At 49.4% G+C, this 27,303-nt stretch overlaps 1 protein-coding gene across 1 annotated transcript in view; it reads right to left on the bottom strand.

The window, feature by feature from the left end:
• Nucleotides 1-426: 426 nt before the first annotated feature.
• DNAJC11 (DnaJ heat shock protein family (Hsp40) member C11) overlaps nucleotides 427-27,303 on the bottom strand; it is a 71,243-nt gene continuing 44,366 nt past the window's right edge. The window contains exons 5-16 of the mRNA XM_082833965.1: nucleotides 16,457-16,585; nucleotides 15,416-15,538; nucleotides 14,477-14,550; nucleotides 11,378-11,567; nucleotides 10,753-10,838; nucleotides 10,332-10,448; nucleotides 5,242-5,397; nucleotides 4,091-4,160; nucleotides 3,253-3,310; nucleotides 2,980-3,122; nucleotides 2,153-2,282; nucleotides 427-1,739 (exon numbers count right to left, since the gene is read on the bottom strand). Coding sequence (XP_082690091.1) covers nucleotides 1,714-1,739; nucleotides 2,153-2,282; nucleotides 2,980-3,122; nucleotides 3,253-3,310; nucleotides 4,091-4,160; nucleotides 5,242-5,397; nucleotides 10,332-10,448; nucleotides 10,753-10,838; nucleotides 11,378-11,567; nucleotides 14,477-14,550; nucleotides 15,416-15,538; nucleotides 16,457-16,585 — 1,302 coding nt within the window. The 3' untranslated portion in view covers nucleotides 427-1,713. The remainder of the gene's footprint in view (nucleotides 1,740-2,152; nucleotides 2,283-2,979; nucleotides 3,123-3,252; nucleotides 3,311-4,090; nucleotides 4,161-5,241; nucleotides 5,398-10,331; nucleotides 10,449-10,752; nucleotides 10,839-11,377; nucleotides 11,568-14,476; nucleotides 14,551-15,415; nucleotides 15,539-16,456; nucleotides 16,586-27,303) is intronic.

Raw genomic sequence — 27,303 nt, 5'->3', positions numbered from 1 at the left:
AATAAAGTGTCTTCCTACACCGCGCTGTGCGTTTCCTCCTTTATTTAAAAACAAGGGAGCGCTGGCTTGAGGTTCCCCCTCCTGCCACGCACCTGGCTGCTTCTGACACTGCCTGCCCGTTTCCGGTTGAAGAGCCAGCAGGGCGTGACCAGCTCTGACTACCAAAAAAAAGGTGCCTTTAAAGAAAACAGGAATCCTGGCCTATGTGATCTCCTAACTTGGACTCTGTTTCTCAGGCAAATGTGTGACACAGAAAACTGATCCCCGTGGTTCAAACCATGGTTTAAACCATGGTTTGAACGTAGGCATAAAGGGCTGCACGAGGCTTGTGAGGAGGGGGCACATCCCTCATTTCGCTCACTCCTGAAGCGGACACAGACGCACCGAAACACTGCCCCTGGCTTTCAGGAAAGGTTTATTGTGGTAAGAGAGTGTCCCCTGTACAGTGACCCGCCCGCCGGGCAGGGACACAGGCTGCGGCCGAGGTCGCACTCCGCTAACGCGACGGTTATTGCATGATGTACATTCAGAGCGGCAGCTCGCAGGAAACCTTTTTAAAGTGGAGATAAATAGTACAGAACTGGACAACCTGAACTGAGTTTTAAAAGTGGAGGAAGGGGGTTATGAGTGATTTCTCCGGTACCAGCGTCAGGAGTGAAGCCTGATTTTGACAGTAGCTGCGGAGAGGCTGTCAGAACCACCACCAGCCAGGCCTCTGCTCCTCCGGCAACTGTTCACAGGCCAGGCTGTGCAGGAGGCTCCTGGTCCTGAAATATTATGCATCCACAAAAGAGGCAAGTGAAGGAGGGGGGTCCTGGGAGCAGACACCCAAAAAGGGGTCCCGGTGAGGAAGAGCTGGACTGGCCAGGCGTGGGAGCAGCTGCGCCGCCTCCTGGCGGCGAGCGGGAGCGGCGCCCGCCGGAGCCCTGCGTCCCCTTCTCCTCCTGAACCCCGCGCTCTAGTGGGGCTGAGCTGTGTGGGGCGGGGCGGGAGGCGTCGCGTTTTCCCGCGAGGACACGGGTGGCTCCTGGGACCCGGAGTTCCACCCTCTGTCCCAAGCCAGGTGCCAGTGGAATGGCTTGAGTTCTGGGAGGGGAAAAAAAGAGACTAATTTCCAAAACCATTTGCTCTCAGATAAAAAGCAGATTGACAAACCCACACAACCCTCTCCAGACTCGCTTAGTGCTTCTTCAGCAGGAGGCGGTGGTTTCCAGGAAGGCGGCCGAACAGACGCTCACTTGATTTGGAGATTCTGCTCGTGGGGACCCCTTCCTTCCGTTTCATCTTCCACGTTCAGTGTGGATTTCAGGAAAAGTAGGTCACAGTCCTATGCGTGAGGGCAAGGTGTTCATAAGTACCTCACGGCAGACCAAGAGCTACTGGGGGGTTGCAGCCGGCACACGTGCTGAGGAACCTGGGGAGGGACCTGGAGGCTCCAGGGGCCCAGGGCCCTTCCTGGCAGGACATGATCCTTGGGAACAGACACGGGCCGTGCTGTGGTTCCGGTCCAGGTGGGGCTGCCTCAGTCCTACCTACAGCACCCGGAAAGCGGGGTGCCTGCGGGTCCCTTCACATGATTGATACAGTGCCACCTTCTACAGAAATATAAAATAAACACATCTGACGTCTGGAGTTTTTTCCTGTTTCCAAATTTGTAGACTCCCAGGGAAAGGTTTTTTTGTAGCCTCGTTTAAATCTGGTTTCTCAAGCAGTTTATCCATCGGTATCAATTCTGTGAGCTGTAAAAGAAAAGACAAACTCAGGGCGTCCAAAGGCAACTGCTTCCACGCCTTCTTTCCACTTCGGGGGTTTGGCCATCACCAGACCAGAGGCTGCCGGCCTGCAGCTGAGCGGACTACAAGCTGCTGACAGTCGTCTGGTTCGGCACACAAACGAGCAGCTGCGTCTGCTTCCCACGCGGCCGCCTGAGCTGCAGTTTCCAAGCACAGAGCTCACTCTAATTCCACCTGGGAGAGGGCTGACCCCTCCCTCAGGGCGTCGCTTCCCGGCTCCGAGCAGGTCGCGAGGCCCAAGCCTGCTGCTCCCCGGCAGAGGACAGGGGGGAGGCGCTTGTCGCCCCTCACTCGGAGCTCCCCGAGGGCCTCCCGAGGCCCGGGCACAGGGCGGGTGACGGCCAGGGGCAGCTACTCACACTGCTTTGGTATCCGGAGCGTCTCGCTGTCGAGCGCCATCACCTGATGCAGGACACCTCGGAACTGGTAAAGCACTTTCAGGTTCTTCTCTTCGCCCACACACGGGTCATAGAACCCAGGCAGCCCGGCCTGTAACGAGCAGACAGAGCAGACAGATTCTCACTCGAGGCGGCGGTTTAAAGCCCAGCAGCACTGCCGTCTGCCGCCACCTGGAGGAGCAGCGTGGAAGGGCCTGGACTTGCCCTAGGGAGCGGCCCACAGAAGATGCAAACTTGGGAGCTCGAGGAAAAGAAACGAGAATTTCAAAAAGCTGCCTGTTGAGTCCTAGACGTCGCCCTCCCAGTAGGACCCTTCTGCCACACTAACGGCACCTCTGTCATCACAGAAGCCCCGCCGAGGTGGGGGGCTAGCAGCCTGTTCAGGGAACGAGGGCTCTTTGGCCTGAGCTCCTCTGCGCTGTAACTCGCCTCCATCACCCACGCCCCGGGCCCCACCGCGAGCCTCAAACGTGCTACGGGCGACCTCATGCTCCTTCTGGAATGAGGCAAGGCATAAGCAGAGTGTGTGCTCCTGGGGGCAGGAGGTATGCTTTGCTTGCTGGTGTACCTGGCGCACGGTAGGGGCTCAATGATACCTGGCAACGAACGGATGAATGAAGTCAACGGCTCCAGTGTGGCTGTAACCTGGGTGCTGGGCAGCACCCGGCAGTGAGTGTGGCAGCACGCGAGGTTCCGCTGCAGTGAAACGGCCCCTTCGAGGGGCCGCCGTCCGTCCCTCTTCCCCAGACGCCCTTCCTGTCTGAACCCCGGGGCCCCCGAGCGCCCACCTTGGAGGCCTCCGTGAGGATGAGCTTGGAGTCCTTCACCAGGCACTGCAGGGGCACAGTCACATCAATCACCTTCACCTTCTCGCTCTTCTTGCTCTTGTCGTTGACAAATTTCCCGTACCAGGCGTTGACGATGATGAGCCCTGAGGATGGGCCCGGTCAGGGTGGGGCGGCCGTGGTGGGCGGCCCCCTGTGCAGCTGGGCTGCAGGGACCACACGCTCCTGTGAGACCCCAGCACCCACCCCGTCCCCAAAGGGGCCAGGCCTCCTTACCCATTCTGGACTCTTCGGCCTCGATTATTCTTCGGACAGATTCCTGCATCAGCTGAACCTGCAAAGAACAAGGATGCCACCCTCAGGGCCTCCCTGGGCTCCACCTCTGTTGAGAGCCACGGCTGCGTGCCCAGTGCCTGTCAGCCCTGCCCCATCCACTGTCTGTTTCTCCTGGACATCACTGCTATCATAGGTCATGGAAAAACAATTCACTCAAAGGGAAGGAAGAGGACAATCCCCACCACTTAAAAAAACCCTCTTATGGGACTTCCCTGGTGGGGCAGTGGTGAAGAACCCGCCTGCCAATGCAGGGGACACGGGTTCCAGCCCTGGTCCGGGAAGATCCCACACGCCATGGAGCAACTAAGCCCGTGCGCCACAACTACTGAAGCCCGTGCACCACAACTACTGAGCCCGCGAGCCACAACTACTGAAGCCCGTGCACCACAACTGCTGAGCCCGCGAGCCACAACTACTGAAGCCTGCGTGCCTAGAGCCCGTGCTCTGCAACAAGAGAAGCCACGGCAATGAGAAGCTCGTGCACCACAACGAAGAGCAGCCCTCGCTCTCTGCAACTAGAGAAAGCCGGCGCGCAGCAACCAAGACCCAATGCAGCCAAAAAAAAAAGATGAAATGACCAAGGAAGTTGTTGGGGAAGAAAAGCCTGAGACCTGAGGCCCCTGAGACCAGCATACAGGGTGTGAAGCACTTCCCCCCACAGCCCTGGCTTAAGAAGCATGGGCTCGAAAAGAGCGGCCTGTGCCCTGCACGACAGGCAGAACAGTCCCAGAAGCCACGGAGCAAAGGACCTGCAGGGTGACGGTGACGCAGCACTTACAGCAGCTTCTGCCTCTTGTTTCTTCTGCAGGATGTCGGTGGCTGTGCTTTCCCTTTGCTTCTCCAGCTCCCTAATGCGAGAAAAAGAAGCTGCACGTGAGGAGCGCGGCGTTAGCGGCAGGGAGACAACAGGGCCCCTGGCTGGGCCTGCGCCTGCAAACAGCCTGTGATCTTACTGAGCTCCCCGTTCTAGAACTTTAAACAGTATTTCCAAGGCGAGCTCAAGTAAATCTGTTCATCCCAGACCTGTGTGGCTTCCCTGTTGTCCCCAGATGGCTCTCCCCGACCTCTTCCGCAGAGCACATGGGAAACCCAGCACTGTGGGAGGAGGGCTCCACACGGCAAGAATCGCAGGAAAGGGGTCAGCGGAGAAGGTGAGAATCACAGGAGATGCCACCAACCTGGCATCATCACATGACCCTTTTGACAGGGACACTGCATACTACCTTAGACACATCCATGTACTTTGCCAGGGAAGCACACGCCTGTCCCATCAGACTTGACCCAGCACATTCTCTGCTCCAAGCCTGAAGTCTCCTGAGGCATTAGGACCCTGAGCTCTAATGAGTCAAAGGCTAGAGGGGCCCCAAGAGGAGAGTCATGCCTTTCTCCCAGATTCTCTAAGCTCAACGAGTTATTAAATTAGATCATTATAAAGTAACAAATCTAAACCACCTCTCAGATTTAATGTTATGCTAATGGCTTATCTATAAGAAACTGCAAAATAAATTATATCTCGATGACTTCTAAGACTATAGTTAACGCATGCCTTGTATGTAAGAACTCAGAACCCAATCCTCCTGAATTCAGTGCCAGGAAAAGAAATGGTTAGAATGAGAAAAAGGAAAACTTGTCATTTCTGTGGTCATGGTTTATAGTCCCAACAGTTTTGTAAACTAACTCCAATTCTTTCTGAAAGTAGGAAATGTGGGTTAACAGTAGTACTACTATGAACTAACGACAAGAACTAGTTAACATTTATTGAGGACGTGGTGCGGACCAGACACCGTGGTAATAAGCACTGTACACGGACCAACGCGTGTAGTTTCCCTAACAGCCCTGCGAGGTGGCTTCTGTCACCTCCACGTTACAGATGAGGAAGCTGAGCACAGTGCGGTTCAGTGGTGTCCCCGCCCCGTGCTGTGAACTCACTTCTCCTTCTGAGCCCTGAGGTAGGGTCTGATGACCAGGCGGTGCAGAGCGAAGTAGAGCACGAGGGGCCCCACGGTGGCATAGAACACGGCGCTGGGGAGCAGCTGGTCCGTCAGGTGAATGGGGAAGAAGTAGGTCTGACTGGCCCTGTTTAACCTGAAAACAGAACAAAGCCGAGCGCCCACATGAGCCAGGTTCCCAGGGAAGGGAATGGGGTCTCAGCCCCAGGAAGAGAACCTCTCCATACACGGGACTCCAGGAGGAGGAGGAGAGCCTGAGGCTTCGAAGTCCACTCCCGGGTGGTCCCCTGTCCCAAGGTTTAGCCGCCGGATCTGTGTAAGTGACGGAAGAAAGGTGTCACTACTTGCTGACCACAAGCAACAGACTAACGCCCGACCAAAGTAACCGTGGCCTGAGGAGACAGGAGTGGCCGCTCCTCCAGGGGTCCTTTCTGCTTTCAGCGATGGCTGAGTAGTTCCTACTGGACCAATCATCCCACAGACATCAACTGTAAACTCTGGATCACACATAACAAACACCTTCAGGGACTGGATAGCAACCAAGGGCAGAAGAACGGAACGCACTGGTGAATTTCCTGATATTTTTTAAAAAACAGCTTTTAGCCTGAGGGCAATTCTCAGTCTGTACCATATGGATGATTAAAACCGGAAAGAAATCTGCAGTCCTATTGGACTGAAGGACCAGACCTCAGAGTTTGGGGCAACCATTGCAGCTGGGAAGAGGGGGTCCCCCAAAAGGAAAGTCCCAGGTGGGGAGTCCCAGGTTCTGTGTATAAATGTGCCACAGGTCTCCAGCTGACCCCTGGTCTACCAGTGGCCGCCACACAGGTGAGCCCGAGTTTGCAGTCTGACCAGTCAAGTTAACGACCTTCTAAAAGGAAAAAAAGACCATGCTTTTTGGGAAAACATAACAGAAAATAGAATTTCTACAATATATTGTTTGCAATACCCAGAATACAATACCGACTACTCTACGTACCCAGATACAACGAGAGAAAAAGAAAACGAACAGAGACCGACCCCAGATGACCCAGATGTTGGAACCAGCAGATAGGATTTTAAAGCAACTGTTTTAACTCTGCTCGAAGACATGAAGTATTCACTGATGATTTAACAGCAGACTGGATATGAGACAAGAGTCAGTGAATTTATAGATTAATATAAACGATCCAATATGAAGAACAAAGAGAAAAAGGACTGACAGCAAATGGGCAGAGCCTCAGAAACGTGTGAGACGACATCCAGAGGTTTAGCACACGAGTAATTAGGGCCCCAGAGAGGAGAGGATGGGGCAGATATTTAATATTAAATATTTAAAGAATTAAATGGCCTAAAAGGTGCAAATTTGATAATTTTACAAAAATACATACATAGATTTACAGATGCAAGAAATTTAGCAAACCCCAAGCAGCATAAATACAACAAAACCACATGTAGGTCAGCAGTCAAAGTGCCGAGAAACAGAAGTGCAAAAGTTGAGTAGCCAGGAAAAAACCACACACATTACATGCAGGGTATGTTTCAAATGACCAACAACTTGTAAGGAACAAAGGGAACCAGAAGACAGCAGAACACCTTGAGAGTACTGAGAGAGAACTCTGTTAACCCTGAATTCTATACCCAGGGATGGGACACTTCAATAATAATGAAAGCAACTCCAGAACTGATAGACACTCAAAACTAAAACAAGAAATCAAACAACCCAATAATAAAACAGACAAAAGATGTGAATAGAGATGTCACTAAAAAAAAGATACGGATGTCAAATAAGCACATGAAAAGATGCTCAGTATCTTAGACATGAGGGAAATGCAAATCAAGACCACAATGATCTGCTAAAACAGCCGACACTAAAAAAAACGACCCTACCAAGGGCTGGGGAGGATGTGAAGCAACGAATTCTCGGAGCTGCTGGTGGGAAAGTGAGGTGAAGCTGCTACTCTGGAACACAGCTTGGTGCTTTCTTATAAAGATCATGAATCAATGAAATAGAAAACAGATAAACAGGGGCTTCCCTGGCGGCACAGTGGTGGAGAATCCGCCTGCCAATGCAGGTGACACGGGTTCGAGCCCTGGTCTGGGAAGATCCCACATGCCGCGGAGCAACTAAGCCCGTGTGCCACAGCTACGGAGCCTGCGCGCCACAACTACTGAGCCCACGTGCCACAACTACTGAAGCCTACGAACCTAGAGCCCGTGTTCTGAAACAAGAGAAGCCACCGCAATGAGAAGCCTGCACACCGCAATGAAGAGAAGCCCCCGCTCGCTGTGACTAGGGAAAGCCTGCACAGCAACGAAGACCCAAATAAATAAATCATTTATTTATTTAAAAAAAGAAAACAGAGAAAATGAAAGAAACCAAAAGCTGGTTCTTTGACACGTGAAGTGCCTTAGCTAGACTGATTAAGAAAAACGTAGAAAGAACACAAATTAGCAACGTTAGGAATGCAGAGACATCATCTATAAATAACTACTGACATCAAAAGGATAAGGGGGTATAAGAGCAACTTCATGCTAACAAATTTGACACAGATGAAATGGACAAATCCCTTGAAAAACACAAATTAACAACACTGACATAGGATGAAACAGAGAGAGTCAATCCTGAGAGTTCTCATCACAAGGAAAAATAATTGTTTTTTCTATTTAATTCTGTATCTATACGAGATGGTAAATGTGCGCTAAACGCGCTGTGATCATCATTCCATGACGTGTGTAAGTCACATCATTATGCTGTGCACCTTAAATTTATATAATGCTGTATTGTCAGTTATATCTCAATAAACTGGAAGAAAAAAAGATGAAACAGAAAATTAGAAGAGCCCTATATTTATAAAATAAATTGAATTCATTATCAAAAATACTCCTACAAAGAAAATTCAGGCTCAGTTGATTTCATTGGTAAATTCTATGAAACATAGGGGAAAAAAAACCATTCTTACACAAATTCTTTCAGAAAATAGAGGAGGGAACAATTCCTAACTCATTTTATCAGGCTGGCATAACTCAGTCCAAAACCTGACAAATATATGATAAAAATTATAATCAGCATCCCTTAAAAATATAGATTCAAAAATTCTTAGTAACAGAACAGCAAATCAAATCAAGCCACATATAAAAAGTATTATATGTCGTGATCCAGTGGAATTTTCCTCCACAATTTTCCTGTAAGGTTGGTTGAACGTTCAGCAATTACCGTGATTCATCAAATAAACAGAACATAAAAGTTAGCAATTGCTGACCTGAGGTGCCTTCTAGTAAAACTTTCATTTATTTACCAATACAATTTGGACAATTCAGCCTGTTGATAACAGGAAACTTGGCTGAAGTGAAAATGTTTCTTTCCAAAGAGGCAGGGTGGCATCCTTGGGGTAAGAATTCAATTCAGATCATGTCACGTAACATCTGCAGTGGAGGAGTGTTTAAGGCAGATACAGAGTCGCAGAGAACTGTGCCTTGTCGGTGGTCCCGATGTGGGGGTGGGGAGGAGAAGGGACTGGGACACAGGGGACCAGACGGCTCCCTGCACCCTTCATTAAATCTCGGGCGTCCTCAAATCTCATCTGAGAGGAGAGGTGCCTGATGCCAGCTCTGGCCTCGGCTCCGCGGCTGAGACATGGTCTGCTTCCTCTCGCTCACCGAGTCCCTCTTCAGTGCCAGGTTGTGTTCCAGGTGGCAGGAGTACAGAGAATAACTAAACAGACTAAGTTAAAGCGCTTCTGATGAGGGGCAGCGGGGGATGGATGGCCTGTCTGGGGTGAGGTGAGGGCCGCTAAGTTTTCACAGGGCAATGAGGGCAATCGGGTGACACGCACAGAGACCGGAGGGCACTGAAGGAACCAGCCACGTGGTTACCGGGGACTGAGGAATGGCACATGTTAAGCCCAGAAGCAGAAGCAGGCTCGGTGTGGTCCCAGGGCAGCCAGTGTGGCTGGAGTGGGGCGACCAGGGGGCAGAGAGGACAGTGAGAGGCCAGGTCGCAGAGGGTCCTGAGGACTCTGGCTTTTGCCCTGAGTCGAGGGAGTCGCTGAGGGCTTTAAGCAGAAGGCTGACATACACTGGCTTAGATTTTAAAAGACGGTCTGTGTGGAGAAACGTGTCCCAAGGGTGAAGGAGATCGGTCAGGAGGACACTAGTAATTCCATGAGACGGTGGCCGCAGAGGTTGTGAGAAATGGTCAGATTGAGGATGTGCTTTCAGACGAGAGCCAAGAGGATTCCGAGATACACTCAGTTCAGAGTGTGCGGGGGGAAAGGGTGGTGAAGGTGAGCTCCAGGGTTCTGGACAGAACCCACGGAAAGATGGAGCACTGAGCACTGAGATGGGGAGACTCCAGACACGGCAGGCTTTGAAGGGCACATGTGACCGAGGGCAGGGGGAGGACCGGGGCTGCAGATGTGACATGGGGATGCTGTGAGGTATCTGAGGAGAGATTCGGGAAAGGACGAGGGATCTATGAGCTGGAGGCCTGTGGGGGCGCCAAGCTGGAGCTAGAACTGTGAGCGTCCCCGGAGCCCGATGCTACTGAAGCCAGGATGCCGGATCAGACCGCGGGGGGTAAGTCTAGGCCGACCAGGGCCCGACAGTGGGGCCTCCGCTTAGAGGCAACCAGCCAGTCAGGTGAAGCCAGAGGCAGCTCGGCGAGGCCGGCAGGCGGGGGAGACAGGGTCCGTGTGCAGGCGGGAAGGATCTGGTAGAGAGAACCCGAAGCTGCTGCGCCGATGACCACGCAGTACACGTCACACTGTGAGGGCCGCAGCCAGGGGGGAGAGCGGGCGTGCGGGGCCCGCACCCGGGCCAGCGGGGAGGCAGAGGGTGGTAAGAGACAGGCGGGGCGGAAGACGGGCCGGGGGGCACAGGGAGGTTCTCTGAGGCAGAGACTCAGACCTCACTGAGCGAACGTCGGGCTTCTGGACTCCTTGACATTTGCTTACACACCCAGACAGAAGCAACCGCATCTCTAAGAACAGAATCACAAAGCAAAGTCTCCTCCTTCCTTAATGTAGGTAAAGCCCAGGTGAGTTACAAGGTACCAGATAATCCCTGGCCAGAAGGACGAGTTCAACATACTTGACTTTGAGAGAAACTCCCTGTGGGACTCCAACGCTGACAGCTGCACCCAAAACGCTGTGCCTGGAGATCTTCCTCTCTGCTCCGTACTCCACCACCGTCCCGAAGAAGCCTGCCCTGCAGGAGCAGACCCCAGTGAGCGAGCAAGGGCCCCTCCGCTTCTGATCCCTCCTGGGTCCCTCCCAGTCACCACGGGCAACTGTCACTCGGGCCAGAGGCCGGGGCCCCTACCCCCAATTCTCTCTTGCCCTGCCAACCACCCACAGGGAGGACGTTCACCACTGACCCCTGGTCAATGAAAGGAAGAGTCAGGACACTGGACCCTGGGCGCGGCCGCAGGCAGCTTACTGCAACCAGCGCCACTGCCAGAAACCCCTACACAGATCAAGCGTGCTCCCGCGTCAGCCCGGCCAGGACTCACTTAAGGGATCCTTTCACGCGAGTCTGATCGTCATCCTGGAATTTGTGCTGATAGCTGATCAGCGCGAAGGAGTGAGGGATTCCAAGCTGGGGAGACACAGAGAGAAGAAAGAAGGCAGTTGAGACTGAAGTAAGCCGGGTCGCCCTGTCCCACAAAGTGTGTGAAAATTTGCCAGGAGCCAATGTTTAAAAACTGGGAGATTTCAAATAAAAACCATTTTCTGACTTCCCATGAAAAACAGAAACTCCTGCACACCGAGCCTGTGCTCTCACAAGGGTAGCGGCTGCCCGCCAAAGGGTGGCTGCTGACTCCCCGCGCTCCTGCCCGGCCACCGTGGGCCCCTGCACGCACGACTCTGCTGGGGTGCCACTTACTGACCACGGCTCTCTCCCACCCCGATTCTGTGGGCTTCTCTCACCAGAAAGGTGAAAAAGGCCTTTTGCTTTAGGGCAGTTGGAACACAGCTCCCGTGGGGGCCTGAGAACAACAGCGTTCAACTCCTGATTGTGGGTGGACAGAACTCGCCCTTCGGCCATGTGGGCGCTGGATTTGGGGGTGAGCAGGGGGAGGGTGGTCAGGGGCCCACAGAGGGGCTGGAGGAGGGTCCCCCTGGAGGTGTCCTCACCTGCAGGGCCACGGTGAAGTGGCTGGTCTTGGTGTCCCGGACGATGCTGGTGTTCATGGCCGACTGGATGCCCCAGCGCCACTGCAGGTAGCCCACCGTGTTCTTGTCCAGGTTCCGGGCCAGGACAGTGGTGAGGCCAGGCCGGATGCCACGGGATGAAAACTGTAGAGCACAGTTTGTCGTCACAAAGCTGGGGGGACACACAGAAAGAAAGGGTCCTGGATGACAGTGGCCACAGCCGTGCTAGGCCCCGTCCTCTCCGCCAGCCCACACCCTGCTCGCCATCACTCCCACGGCTCCCCGCCTGCGATCCAGGGAATCTCTCCAGTTACCCACCCGCCAAATGGCACTCCCCACCCCCATCCCATTCCAACTTCAGCTACAGCCAAAGAGGCACCTGCATGTCTGCGCTCCTAAACCAGCAGATCCAATCCTGTCGCAAGTCAGAGCCACCTGCGGAGGTTCCCAAGCTTGGCTGCACGCTGGACTCACCTGGTGACTCTGAAAACACCGATGGTCGGCTCCTGCCCCCAGGTGTGCTGATTTATAGACCTGGTGTGGGAAAAGCTAGCCAGGTGACGCAAACGTGCAGCCAGTCTTGAGAAGCCCTTATCCAGGGCCCACCCCAGACCAATGAAGTCATTCTTTTTGGGTGGGGGCCCAGGCATCAGTGCAGTTTTCAAAGCTGCCCTTCCATCCTGATGTGCACCCAGGGCTGCAAAGTATTGACCGAAAGCTACTTGAGAAGCTAGCAAACCATCCCCCGAAAGGTCTCTGAAGCTGATTTCCGAGGGAGTCAGCCCCATCTTCTGGATAAAAAGGGGTATTTCACTTCAACAGCAAAGGAACTCACAGCACTTCACTCAAGCCGCTCAAAGACGAGCAAGCAGCTTGCCTCCAGCGAACAGCCGTCATACACTAGATGCCTGTTTCCTTCCTATGCTCTGGAGGCCTCGCTTGCACCCCTAAAATAATAATACACGTGGTAACTCTGATGCCATTTGCTCCGGTGCTCACAGACCTCTTTCCAAGGCCACACGAATGAGGAATCAACTCCTTGCTCTGCAAAGGCTCCCAACCCAACCTTGCCCCCTTTATCTGACACTCCAGCCACACCGGACAGCAGCCACATTCTTCCCCTCTAGCCACACTTGGGTCATTCGGGGGAGGCAAGCAGGGAGAGGAGAGATAAAAGTCACCCTGTGACTTTTAAAGCAATCAAAACATAAACAATGAGATCTCTGTTTAATCAAAGTAATACGATTTCGTATTTTCTGGAGCGTGTCTAGAGAGAGAGAGAGAGAGAGAGAGAGAGAGAGAGAGAGACAGACAGACAGACAGACAGACAGACAGACAGACTCTGGGGCCAGAGCAGCAAGTCAGGCACTGCCCTGGGAGACGGAGAACTTCCCACCGGCCGCCTGCCTTTCTCCAGGCTCACCCACACCCACCAACTAATATCCTTCTCGTCACCAGTTTGGACTTGAAAGTAACCTGACCCAGGGACTAGGGCACCCGGAGGAGGAGACACTGCACATTACCAAGCTGGCACCCTTCTATAATCTGCACTCTCAAGTCTGATAAGCCGGGTACTACGCTGAAATCAATCTCCAGACCTGCAGAAGCTGATGACCGGCCGCACCCAGACTCGGGCGACCACTTAACGGACAGACACTTGGAGGCCCGACCAGAACGGAACAGCCCACAGATCTTCCTCAGTGAGTGCCTCCTAAATGTGTCTAGTCTTCAGAATGACCTGGGGCGCTTGATAAAACTATGGATTCCGGCCCCCCTCTCAGAGGACCTGAGAGAGTCTGGGGGTGGGGGCAGGAACCTGTGCTTCCGTCAGCAGCATCGGAGGGGACGATCCCAAGCAGACAAGCTTAGGACAATGCTGACACGTACATATACTGCCCACCTCGAGTTCTGGTTAAAAGCCTTACCCCTTGCCCCTCTCCCAGAACTGTCGGGTCTGAGTCCCAGAGCAGAGGCCCGAGAAGCCGTGTTCTAACCAGCACGTGGGTGACCCCTGTGCTGGGGTGTCTAGTCTACCCCTCACTCTCTGCCTGGAAGCCCCGCTCTCAGGGTTCTGCTCGGGCTGTGCTCATCTGCACCCGTCGAGAAGCCACAGCTTCTTCTCTCTCTCACGACACTTCTTACTCTGCGTGGGACGGCCCTGCACACTGGCCTTCACCAGTCTTGCCCTGCAGGCATGCAGACGCACATCGAGCTGGAGGCGAAACACCTTTCTTTGCAAACGTGTGCTCCGTTCCAGAATTCCTTTAGCTGTATTTTATCCCCCAGAGGAAAGAGTTGTTTACCTTCCACCCAATTCTTTTATCTGAGCTCAGTGGGGAATAAGGACACCTCTGTTTTCTATATATATATATATTTTTTGCGGTACGCGGACCTCTCACTGTTGTGGCCTCTCCCATTGCGGAGCACAGGCTCCAGACGCGCAGGCTCAGCGGCCACGGCTCACGGGCCCAGCCGCTCCGCGGCATGTGGGATCTTCCCGGACCGGGGCACGAACCCATGATCCCTGCATTGGCAGGCGGACTCTCAACCACTGTGCCACCAGGGAAGCCCTCACCTCTGTTTTCTAGAAGGGACAGTCCTTCAGCACTGCCAAAGCAAAGACGAAGGAGAGCAGAGGGGGTGGGGTTTACAGCTCTGGCATAACACGAATGTGCCCAATAATCAGGCTGCCTCACTGCTTACTGAAGCCCCTCTCGAACCTAAAACGCATTCTCTGTGACAAAGAAATGAGCCGCAACCCGTAAGTATTTCAGACCCTGACCCACTTCCCTATGAAGTGCTTCCCCTCCCGTGTATCATGGTCTTCACAGCCCACGGTGACCAGGCAGGGCAGGAGCCTGGCCCTGGGCTGGGACGAGAAGCAGACCTCCCTCACCCCCGATCCAGTGCTCTCTGCAACGAGCACAGGGCCTAGGCCCCACGCCAGCTGCAGGGTCTGCCCTCAGTGACCTTGCAGGACAGACAGCGTAACTGCAGATGATTCTGACAAAAAGAATACACAGGTTCTGGTCTCCTAAATCCACAAGGACCACCAAAGGGCATTTATCTCTTTATATTTACCATCTTGGTGTGAGATTACGGAACAACTTTAGGGCAAATAAAGGCCCCTGCAGGTCCCCAGCTCCAAATTCTAACTGTTCAAAAAAGAAAAAGAAAAAGAATTAACGGTGTTTTATCTCACAGCACAGTAAGCTCCTCTGGTTATAATTCCCTCATTTAATTCAATGCCATCGGCCCTCAGGGCTCTAAAAGTAGGGGTGGAAGAGTCTTAATATCTCATCTTAACCTTTGCGAAAGGGAGATTACTGTCTCCACGACCCAAGGAGGCCTGAGCCCCTCCAAAGAGAGCGCTGCTGGCCCCGGGTCCCTGTCTCCCTAGCTCAGGCCATCCACACGGTGCCCGCTGCAGTCAGGGGTGGCCGCCCTCGTGCTGCACAGGCGCACTTCCACCTGCTCCGCTGCACCGCCTGCAGGTCCCACAGGTGAGCGGCGATGGCTCTCAGGGGGCTGATGTTAAACCCACCAGCAGTTCTGCACTCGCAGTCGTGAAGCCCAGCCGCTCTGGCTGCCTCATTACTATTTTGGGTGACCTTCAAGGCAACTCTTCAATGTTAATTTGATGCAGTTCAATTTGCTCGGCAGAGCTGGCTGCTTAATGACTGCCAAGCAGTGGACCGGAGCGCTGAGACGGAGGCGCCGGCCTTCTGCACTGTGCATGAGGAGTGAACAGCCTACAGGTGTTTGCTTAAGGGAACAGAGATGCTGAGTTTCTAGACGTGGGATTTCCGGAGGTTGGCATCAGGGGGATATCTTCTTGTTCTATCCTAACTTTGAGCTGCCCGGCAGACTGAGAGCAATCCTCAGATATGAGACACAGTTTTCTCTTGGGGACAGCCAACTTATGCAAGTGTGACAGCTGGCACTCTTACACAGTGATGTGACCAACTGAGGTCATTCTGTTGCAGTGGACAACACGATCTCCCCCGTTGGCATTCTTACCTCTCCCCAGCCCTTCGCAGAAGTGACTCGTCTGAGCGCGAAGTTAATGGAACCCCCTCCGTTCCCATTCTGGGTTGAGAGGCTTCCAGAGAGGATGGCTGTGTCTGAAGCTGTCAAGGGTGCCTAGGAAATGACACCTGCTGGTAATAAATTAATCAAAGCAACAGGAAGCGCCAAGGACAGAGCCTGACGAATACACCCCAAGTGCAAGGCCACAAGTATAGGTGAGTCCATGGTTCAAGCATGCAGGGATGCAGAACTGCCTCACCTGCCTCACTTCTCTCTCACCCTGGCATCTGAACTGCATGTGGCCACCAAGGTCAGGTTTTGCAAAAGCTTTAATGGGCAAATTTCAAAAATCCAGGGGAGACGCAGGGCTAGATGCTGGTTCTCGGTGTCCCAGTGCCATCAGACTGCACGGTAACTTCACCCCGTGCCTCCCCACGCAGGACGTCTGGGACTTCCCAGTCCTTGCCATGGCTGCAGTGACTGACTCTGGAAGCCCCAAGAGGGGGCAGGTTTCCCTGAGTTAGGACTTCACGCTCTAGGCTGATGCACTGGAGAATAAGTGCATGAGTCTGGGGGGCAGAGACCCACCCTGTCAGCAGGATGGCCTCACACTGCCACACCCGAACAGTGGGCAGAAAGATGACATTTAGTGACCCCAGGGCTCAGCACACAGGAGAGTGTGCCTTAAAACTAAGGCCGGTTCTTGGAATTTCCCACGGAGGGCTGCTTTCTCTCCTAAAATCGTCACGACCTTGGCTCCCCCTTCTAGAGCATGAGCGAAAGTTTCCTGCTGGAGAGCCCTGAGACTCTGAAGCTACGCACCCCTGGCACTCTTGCTGCTGACATGCTGGCAAAGCAGTATGAACAAGGTCGTGACTGGAGCTCTTCTTTTTTTAAGCGGCTAACTGCATCCTTTCATAAATAAAGATGAGAAAACCCTGAGCAGATTCTCTCATCCCAGCTGCACATCTCGTGAATCCGAGTGCCCTCGCTGAGCCCCCTTGCCCTGGGGGAGGCATCTGTGTGCTTTACCTCAATGGACTGGGATATGTGCATCTTGTTAATTTCAATCTGCGGAAAGCCACTTCCAGACACATCTTCGTACTCCTCCTCGTAGCGATCAAAAAGGTCAGTGGCGTCGATGCCAACGCTGATGGTCCCCTGGGGCAGAAAAACAAGCAGTCAGCACCAGGCTTGGGATTTGTGGGATGAAAGACAACACTCTGTATTTCAGCAGCCGCGTGGTTCACTGGGTGCGCGGGACTCCACGAGCCCACGGAGCACAAATGTCACGGTTCAAACCCGAACAGTGGTCGAGCACCACTGACTCGTAGCGTCAGAAAGCCAGGCATGTCCACAGGCGGATGACTCCCCAAGGACAAGTGGTAGGAAAAGAAGATTGACCTCTATCATGGCTCTGAATTGCTCCTCTCCGGATGTAACCCACAAACGCAGAAAACCACCTAGAAACTAGCTACATGGATTAAAAACTTTTAACGTTCAATTCTAAACACTCTATGTCACCAAAGTACCTTAAGAGTCTTTAAAATATAGAAATACCTTCAAAGACAAAGAAGTGCAAACCAAATAAAGAATGACAGATTTAAAAATTGTTCCACCTCCTAAAATTAATTTGAGACTTAAATTATGAGAAACAGAACCCCATTCTCTCAAGAAATAATAAGCTAAAATTTTGCTGATAAAAATGCTCTTTACTCAGAAAATCAATGTTTATTATTTTTTTTTTACCGTCGTAAGACCTTACAAATGGGCAGATACCTTAATCTAACATATAAAGACATGACCCCACACACATTTTTATTAAATTCTCTGCAGCCCATTAAAAAAAAAACAAACTTCATTGAGGTTTAATTTACATGTAACAATATAAACCACTCCCATTTGAAGTGTACAATTTAATGAGTTTTGACAGGTGTGTCCACTTGTGAAACCACATCCAAAATCACGATACACGACACTTCTATCACCCCAAAAGGAGCTTGGGAGAACGTGTTCCCTCCCCGAGAAGGGGACACGTGAGCTGGGTATGAGAGGGAAACAAGGGATGAGCCTGCGGGACTCCCGTGGAGGAGCGTGGAGGCCACTGGGGCTGGAGCGGAGGGAGGGAGGCGGGACTGGGGGGTGCTGGGTGTGGCTGTTCACATAGCAGAACATTACGGGTGGGGTTCATCTGGGATAATACCGGTTTAACCTTGATGTTTTGGTTGGTTTAGCAGTTATCCCAGATGTTCATTTTTAAACAAAGTGACATCACCACCAATAGTATTTTCATCACCAACAGTATTATCATCATCAATAGTTGTCCGAATCTACGCAGCCAGAGTGGGTTTGGTGGCAGCCTTCACTCTGTGCTTCCAGCATTGGCCACCGTCTCAGCTAGGTGTGTGGGATGCAGGGAGAATCTAGGAGGTGACAAGGCTAACCCATCACTCTGCTCCTGTCTCCTTCCAGGAGGCGTGAACAGCACCTCCCACTCCAGGACTGCACGCATGTGCTCGCTGAGACGGTGGCTAGACACAGCCCTCGCGGCCGCAGCTGGCGGCGGCAGAACTATTAGAAGCTGCTGCCCGTTTGGCACATCAGGCAGGTGGCCAGTGCCTGGGCCTGTGACATGTGTGAAGCTGTCAAGCCCCCGGTCGGCTATGTCCAGGGGCAACTCCAGGTGTATGTGAACGCGTGGGAAACAGAGGTGGGCCAGTCCTGCAAGAGAAGGTACCAGAGAGCAGTGTCAGCACTGCTGCTGGTGTTTCTCCCCATCTCCTGAATGGTGTAAACCAGAAGCCAGCATGCTGGCTGTGAAGGGCCACAGGACATACTTCAGGCGTCGTGGGCCACACGGTCTCTGCTGCAATTCATGTCTGCTGTGGGGAAAGCAGTCAGACTATCCAGCAAAGCACTGGGCCTGACTGTGTTCCAGTAAAACTTTGTTTATTGACACTGACATCTGAATTTCAGATAATTTTCACATCTCAAAACACTATTCTTCTTTTGATTTTTTTTCCCCGACCATTTAAAAATATAAAAACCATTCTTATCTCATAGGTCACACAAAAAGAAGCAGTGGGCCAAACTTGGCAACTCCTGATATAAATCTGCAAGGTTTCTTTCTTTTCTTTTTTTTTTTCTGGGGGTGGGACAGGGGTAATGCTTTCATTTTTGATAAACGCTTCAAGCAGGAATGAGATTAAACATAGTGTATGTTCAATGAAAAAAAAATTAGGACTAAATTTCCACTTTCTCAGAAAGTTAATGAACACTGACCATCCACACCAACCATATGAAAATCAAGCCTTAGCATCTTCTTCAACAGTGAGTCATTCTTTAAAGACTGTGACCCAAAGTGAGGCTGTAGCGGCAGGTGTACTTACATATAGCTGTGAAAAATGACTTTTCATTTAGATCAAATGGTAGTTCCTCTATGTTAATTTTACTCATTTTTCCATTCTAAGGTTTGTAACGCACGCACGAAGGTAAAGCAATAGCCATTTATAAGTTAGTTCTATTAGCAGAAGAACCTCACAACTAATGATACCACTTTTTTTTTTTTTTTTTTGCGCGGTACGCAGGCCTCTCACTGTCGTGGCCTCTCCCGTTGCGGAGCACAGGCTCCGGATGCGCAGGCTCAGCGGCCATGGCTCACGGGCCCAGCCGCTCTGCGGCATGTGGGATCCTCCCGGACCGGGGCACGAACCCGCGTCCCCTGCATCGGCAGGCGGACTCTCAACCACTGCGTCACCAGGGAAGCCCTGTCATTTTTAATTGGTTAAATTTATATCCTCTCCTGGAATGGAATGAAATTGACAAGGTCTTCCTATAGTTTTGTGACATCTAAACTTGAAGCATTCAGAAGATCATAAATGGATGTGGAGAAAAGGGAACCCTGGTACACTGTTGGTGGGAATGTAAACTGGTGCAGCCACTGTGGAGAACAGTATGGAGGCTCCTCAAAAAACTAAAAATAGAGCTACCATATGATCCAGCAATCCCACTCTTGGTTATATATCCAAAGAAAACGAAAACACTAATTCAAAAAGATACATGCACCCCAATGTTCATAGCAGCATTCAGGTGGCCCAGGTTCGATACCTGGTCAGAGAACTAGATCCCACATGCTGCAACTAAGACCTGGCACAGCCAAATAAATAAATAAATGTTAAAAAAAAAAAAAAGAATGAAAGTTTGCCATTTGCAACAACACAGATAGACCTGGAGGGTATTATCCCTAGTGAAAAAATTCAGAGAAAGAGAAATACAGTATGTTATCACTTATATGTGGGATAAAAAAATCAAACAATCTAGCGAATATAACAAAAAAGAAACAGACTCATAGAGAACAAACTAGTGGTTAGCAGTAGGGAGGGGGAAGGAGGAAGGGGAATGATAAGGGTAGGGGATTAAGAGTTACAAACTACTATGTATAAAATAAATAAGCTACAAGGACACACAGGAAACATAGCCAATATTTTATACTAACTATAAATAGAGCAGTCTATAAAAATTTTGAATCATTAAGTTGTACACCTGAAGCTCATATAATATTGTAAATTAATTATACCTCAAATTAAAAAAAGGATGCTAAGTGAAATAAGTCAAAGAAAGACAAAAAAAAGAATACTACAGTATACAGAGAAGAATCAAATATGCCAAAAATTTCAAATTTACTAAATAAATTTTCTCCTTGTATGAATATGGTAGGCAATGTTATGAAGGAATAAAAAACAGAGACACTGAAAGGACATTCTTCAGAAAAACAGCGGTGGGGGACTTCCCTGGTGGCGCAGTGGTTGAGAATCCGCCTGCCAAAGCAGGGGACACAGGTTCAAGTCCTGGGCTGGGAAGATCCCACATGCTGCGGGGCAACTAAGCCTGTGCGCCACAACTACCGAGCCTGCGCTCTAGAGCCCACGAGCCACAACTACTGAGTCCACGCACCTAGAGCCCGTGCTCCGCAATGAGAAGCCACCGCAATGAGAAGCCCGCACACTGCAATGAAGAGTAGCCCCCGCTCGCTGCAACTAGAGAAAGCCCGTGTGCAGCAGCAAAGACCCAACACAGCCAAAAATAAATAAATTTATTTAAAAAAAAAGAAAAACAACGGTGACAGAGCATGGACTCGAGAATCCCAGGAAGGCCTCCCACAAAGGCATGCCTACTGGGATCGCAGCCTGCACAGAGCCCCCTCCTCGATTTGCAGTGACCCAGGACTTGCTTTTGCCCAAGAAGATGCAGGGGATGGGATGGCGCAGACTCCAAGGCTAGGTCACAAGGAACCTTGCAGCTTCGTCTAGGCCCCGGGGGAAGCTAGCTACCGTGAAACAACCCAACTACCCTGAGACTGCCAGGCTGGGATTCAAGGTAGCCGGGGTAGAGGCCGCCTGCGAGAGACGGCAGGCCACCCTTGGCCACCACAGCTGCAGTGTAGGAGAGGCACAGGCGTGCAGATGCCATCTTCAACATGACCCAGCTACCACTGGGCTGCATGGGGAGACCCCAGGCAAGAACCATCCGCCGAGTCCAGTCACTCCACAGGAGCGAGGAGAAAATCAAATCGTCTCGCAAGCCGCTAAGCTTTGGAGAGGTTCGTCATGCAGCAGCATGTAACCAGACACAAAATATCAGAGAAGGATATAAACCAATTAAAGTATGTAAGTGTATGCCAAAAATAAGGATTCCACTTCTGCAACTTTCTTCTGAACACCCCTTTTCACTCTCAGAAATGTCCTGATTTGGATGTTGAATGACACGGTCTCCCCGCCTACAGGTCACCGTAAGGATGCTGGCTGACCATGAATGACGTAAGCCACCAGAGAGCAGAGCAGAGCCACCCGGTCTGACCTGCAGGCTCCCCCTGGCTCTGTGCTTGGGTGAGGAGGGAAGCAGGGTCACGATGGCAGCAGCATCATGAGCCACTGACTTACGTGTGTGGGTTTCGTCCTCAGCCACCTCATTCAACTCACAAGCCCCGACAGTTTTCAGTTGGTTCTTGAAAAGACAGGCAATGATACCATATGCAAACAATAAAAACCCTTTCAATATTTTTCTCTCTCTTGTTATTTGTCTAATTGTATTGGCTAAAACTTCCAGAATAACGTTAAATACGGTTTTCTTTCCTTTCCCAAATAAAACCTTTGAAATGATAAACATTTGTGTTAACTCCTCACTGACAATCAATGGATTCACCAGAGGGTAGAGTGGACTTTAGAAGTTTAAAAATACTGCTGAAGGCACTATTTCTCAGCTATTTTGTTGTTTCTTTAAACAAGGCCAAAACAGTGGAAAAATTCAATGAGTCAGTGACTTCTGTGACTCAGTGGCCTTTGGTGTTGATCCAAGTCTATGGAAAATGACCCCCCCGCCCCCAAAAAAGAAAGAGAATGACCCAGAGAATGTAAGGCTCAAATGCCAGCCACACCTGAAGAGCCACCCAGAGAGGGACTGATTGTCATCTTCTACTATTTCCGAGAGTGGTTCAGATGCCTGCCATCTGCTCTTCTACCAATTCCAGGAAACGACCTTTTGAAAATGGACTGGTCACAGCACCAGAACTAGATAGACTTCTTCTCTATGAGCCAAACAGGGGTTTGGCTGCAACTTACAATTCATTTTCACTTTCAACATAATATGCTTTTCATACAATGAGATGTCATGACTTAGGAATGAGAGTTGGATCTGAATTTTAACAGAGGATCAAAAAGGATCAAGAAAAAAGAGAAAAGATAGACTCTAACTCTGGATAAATTAATGGGTTAGACTTCTTCCAACAGCTTCTAGCTCAATATATGCAAGTTTATGTCTTTTTTTTTTTTTTGCGGTACGCGGGCCGCTCACTGTCGTGGCCTCTCCCGTTGCGGAGCACAGGCTCCGGATGCGCAGGCTCAGCGGCCATGGCTCACGGGCCCAGCCGCTCCGCGGCACGCGGGATCTTCCCAGACCGGGGCACGAACCTGCGTCCCCTGCATCGGCAGGCGGACTCTCAACCACTGCGCCACCTGGGAAGCCCTTTATGTCCTTTTATTATTAAATCGTTATTAAATCACATTTTTTCATATAAAGAGTTTACAGAGGAAAATACTTTTAGATAATCTTTGCTATTAAGTGCAAATCACAAAACTTTTTAAGCATTTTGTTAATTTTTTTCCCCTGCTACAAGCACACCTCACCTTATTTTTCTAGAGCAGGGTAGTCGAACTTTCTCTGTAAAGAGCCAGGTAGTACTTAAGGCTTTGTGGGCAACTGCTGTGGAAACTGCTCAACTCTGCTGCTGTAGTGCAAAACAGCCACAGGTAATCTGTAAATGAATTAAGCTTTGCTATGTTCTGATAAAACTTTATTTATGGACACTGAAATTTGAGTTTCATATCATCTAGCTCCATACAACGATGAGACTGCTGAAAAACTGTCAGTGGGACAGCCGGCAGCTGCAGATTTTCAACTGAGACCTTTGAGACTTTTTTTGGAGCTCAAAGATTCAATCTATAGCATGGGACAGTCACCCCTCCCACCAATTAGCAGAGCTAACAGACTCCACGGGGAACACACCCCCCAGTTTCATACTATCTTCAATCAGGTCACAGTCATTCGAGTATAACACAGGTTGTAAAAAGAATCTATTAGTTTCTCAAGTTTTGAGCTACTCAATGAAAATCACAAACTGATAAGATTCAAAGGTTTAAGGAGCTAAACACAGAGGAAGTAGCTGAATGCTACCTGTAAGAGCCCATTGTAACCTGTAAACTACAACCCCACTGGATCACCATCTTCCCGGACTGCCAAATACTCCATTCATAAGTCAACCCTTTTTTTCTTTAACTGATAACAAAACAATGTAAAAAAGATACCTGTCTGTTCTCTCATCTGCAGACTACTGCAATACTTCTCAAATTCAGCCACGCATCTGAATTCCTGGGGTGGGGACTTGTATAAATGCAGATTCCCAGGTAGCAGACTGATAGACTCCTATTTATTTGCTCTGAGGCAGAGCCTGAGAATCTGAATTTTTAGTAGGTGAACATATTGTGATGTAGCTGAGTTAACTTACTAGCTTTGGGGTCTTTATTTATGACTGAATATTTTATTTAGATCATTGTAGATTCACATGCAGTTATAAGAAATAATAAGAGACCCTGAGTACTGCCTTCCACAGCGGTAAACTTGCAAAACTACAGCAAACTATCACCAATCGGAGAGTCACATTGATACAGTCCACCAACCTAATTCGGAGCGCCTCAGTTTTATTTATTTTTATTTTTTCATCTGTGGTTGTATATTTAATTCTATACCACTTAACCGCCTATGTGGGTTCCTGTATCCAGCACTACAGTCAAGACACAGAACACTCCCATTGCCACAAGGATCCCTCTGGTGGCCCTTCTGCAATGGCTCCTACCTCCTCCCCACCCCCCTCCCCTTACCCCAACCTCTGGCTACCGGATCATTTTTTTAAATAAAGAAGCTGCAGCTGACAGGGTTTTTGTTCCTCTATTTCATTCATGATTATGGATAAATAACACAGTCTTTTCTAATGCAATTATCTCCAATACATAAATTTGGATGGGTTAGATCAATGGGATTAAAAACACATACACGTTTATCTCAGTGTCCTCCTGAAACCCTCCTCCCTCCCAAAATAACAATAAAGGAATGACAAAGACAAAGACAAAAAGAATAAGATAACTAAAGGTGACAGATAAGAGGTGTTAACCAAATTTTAGAAACTGGAAAAGGATGAAGAGATGGTAACTGATTCTGCAGAGAAAACTGAAACCTAAGTGTTGCTGGTCAGGAGGTGGAGGGACCACGCACCCCAGGAGTCGCGGAAACGTGGACCCCTGCCCACTCCCCCAAGGAGCCAAGTGACAGAGGCTTGTTCTTTGGAGAAGTCACATGAAGGGATTCCAGGCACAGCAGTGGGGGAGTGGGGCCCGTACTGGAAATAGGCTGAGGTGGACTACACGCTGAATGGTCCCAGCCTCCACTTTCTACCTCACTCAGCTATGAGACTGCTGGCAGCCAGGCGGGAGACTGGAGGTTTCTTCTCAAGAGAAAAACCACCTGCTAATGAGAGGACGCCTTTGGACGCTAACCTTTGGCGGGGTTGGGTGGGGTGTGTGTGCGTGGGTGCTCCACCCAAACACCCCAGAGTTAAGCCCATCGGGGACGAGCCCGGCCAAGTAACATGCAGTGTCTACTCAGCCTCACCGCCTCACTCTTCATGGCAGACAGCCAAGGACTACCAGACATTTGAGGGAAACCTCCAACACCAAAGTCTGAAACCAAGTAAAGATCAGAAAGAACCAGAAAGAAGCACAGAATATAAATGCCAAAGAAAATGGCGAGAAATCTGTAGGTAATATCCTTAGAAAAATGAGAGGTATTGCATTGAAATAAAAAACATTTATGAACGCTTACTATGTACCAGGAACTCTTCCATTTAACCTTCTTATCAACAGTGAGTAGGCACCATTTTCTCCATTTCAGATAAAGAAACTGAGGAGCACAGAGCTGCAGTCTCTTGCGCAAGGTCACAGGTGATAAGTGTCAGAGACAGGATTTGAACCTGGGGCATCTTCAAATGCCAAATTCCTACCCCGTTACTTCCCATGAAAAGAACAACAAATCTGAGAATAAGAAAGTCTAAGATATTAAAAACATTATAGACAAATTAAAAAATTTTCTATATTCCTTAAATAGAAAGGCTGGAAAATAATCTAGGAAAAAATATCTCCAAAAAAGTAGAACTAAATGAAAAATATGCAAAATGGAGACGGAGAAAAAAGAAGATGAAATTATTAGTCCAAAGGATCCAGTATGTGAATAAAAGGAATCTGGAAAGAGAGAAAGGAGGGGAAAAAAAATACTAGAAAATGTCTCTGAACTGAAGACCACTCAATTTTCCAGATGGGAGGGTCTGCTATAACTATCAGCACAAGTGAGAAAGTCACCCCGAGATTCTCCGTCGTGAAAACCCAGAGAGAAAGACCCTAAGGGTTATCAAAGGGGGAAAAGAACATCACACACAAGAATAAGGAATTAGAACTAGTCTTCTCAACAGCAACCCTGTAAGCTAGAAGCCTTGGAACAAGGTCTTCTGAGGCCTCGGAGGAAAAATGATTTCCAAACCGGAATTTAATATCCAGTCAAATTATATAAAACTGCCAATTTTTAGGCCTAAATAGACAAAAATAAGCAATACCTATTATTAAATATAGAGAAATAACCAAATATTAAGTTACAGATACACAGACTTTACAAGTGTATCTATCTACACACACATATATATCACAAAGAGTATAAAGATATATGCTTTATAGTACTTAGCATCAAGTATAAACTTGATTTTGAGTTATGCAAAGTCAATGTTTTACCTCTGGGAAATAATATGGCAACATCTGCATATATTATGACCCATAAATTTCACATCTAGGTATGTGTGGTATATGGGTGTACGTGCATATGTGCAAACACATGCACACACACTTAAGAGACAGCCTTGCACATGTGCACCAGGAAACATGCACAGGAATGTTCACAGCAGCAACGTTCATAACAGCAAAAACCTGGAAACAACTGAAATCTCGACCAGTAGGAGAACGGATAAGCCGTGGTGCCCAGCAATGAAAACGAGTAAGCCACAGCTTCATGAAACATACACAATTTTGGAAGAGTATGAGTGGTGGGGAGAAAGCAAGTCCCAAAAGAATGCCTATAGCATGGTACCATTTTTACAAAGCTCAAAAACAATAAAAATGAAACACTATATTGCTTAAGCATACATCCAATTTGTAACAAAATTTAAAAAGCAACAGAATGAGGACCGTGTGAGTTTCTTGCTTGTGCTGGGAGTGGAGTGGACCCTTCCCACCTGGAAAGTTGAGTCGTTCAATTCTGGGAAATTTCTCATATTATTTCTTTTATATTCGTCCTCCCTTTCTTTCTATTGATACATTCCTTTTATTCACATATTGGACCCTTTCGGATCGTGTTTCCTTCTGGCAGGGAAATGGAAAAGGAGAGAAATGTGGAAGTGAATGCAAGTTATGGGCAATATTCTTGTTTTTGGGTCAGGCAGTGGGTACTAGGCATTTATTACTACGTTATAGTTTATAATATTACACATATCTTTTCTATGTATGTATGTATATATAATTACATACATAAATACGGTTATACATAAATTATCTTTTTTTTTAAAAGACACTCGAATGGGAATGAAACGGAAAAGAAATTCGACTTTTAGGCATTTTGTGTAAAGGAGCAACTGGAGAATGTGCTTCCTCCACAAAGAGATAAACCAAAAAGGGGAAGGTGTGGGAGCCGACCAACGAAAGGGTTGGAGGGAATCCACACTCCACGAGGGAAGGGGCTGCTCTGCCGAGTGTCTAACAGTGCCTCTCTCGGCCGGCACTCAAGGCCAATTTGTTGAACGAATGAAGACAAAGGCAGTCCTAGGAAGTTAGCGAGGAAAGTCCTGAGGTCACAGCTGGACAGCAGGCCTAGAAAGCAGAGTCTAGTCTGGACTGGGATGGGGGATGATGGAGGAGAGCTACAGAGGGATGCTACCAGGAGCAAAAGGAGAGAGACAGAACACACAAGGTGTCTGACAGATTTATAGGAAACTAATCAAAGGAACCAAATGGGACAACTACTAACACCATGGAGTAAAAAGCATATTAAGAGAAGTCAGGTAATCATAGTATACTATCAGGCTCAACTGAGTATTCGTACAGTGAATATTCATTTAACCCTAAAGGGTATTATAATTACACTGGATGAACTGAAACAAATGTGTTGTTTGGGAGAACTATATCCTTATCTTTTCTGGCAAGAGGTCAACAGATAATTACTGAAACTGAAAAAAA

The sequence above is a fragment of the Leucopleurus acutus genome (assembly GCF_964270905.1).
Source record: "Leucopleurus acutus genome assembly, chromosome: 2".
NCBI lineage: Eukaryota > Metazoa > Chordata > Mammalia > Artiodactyla > Delphinidae > Leucopleurus > Leucopleurus acutus.
Note: the sequence above shows the minus strand (reverse complement) of the source record. Positions and strands in the feature narration are given on the sequence as shown.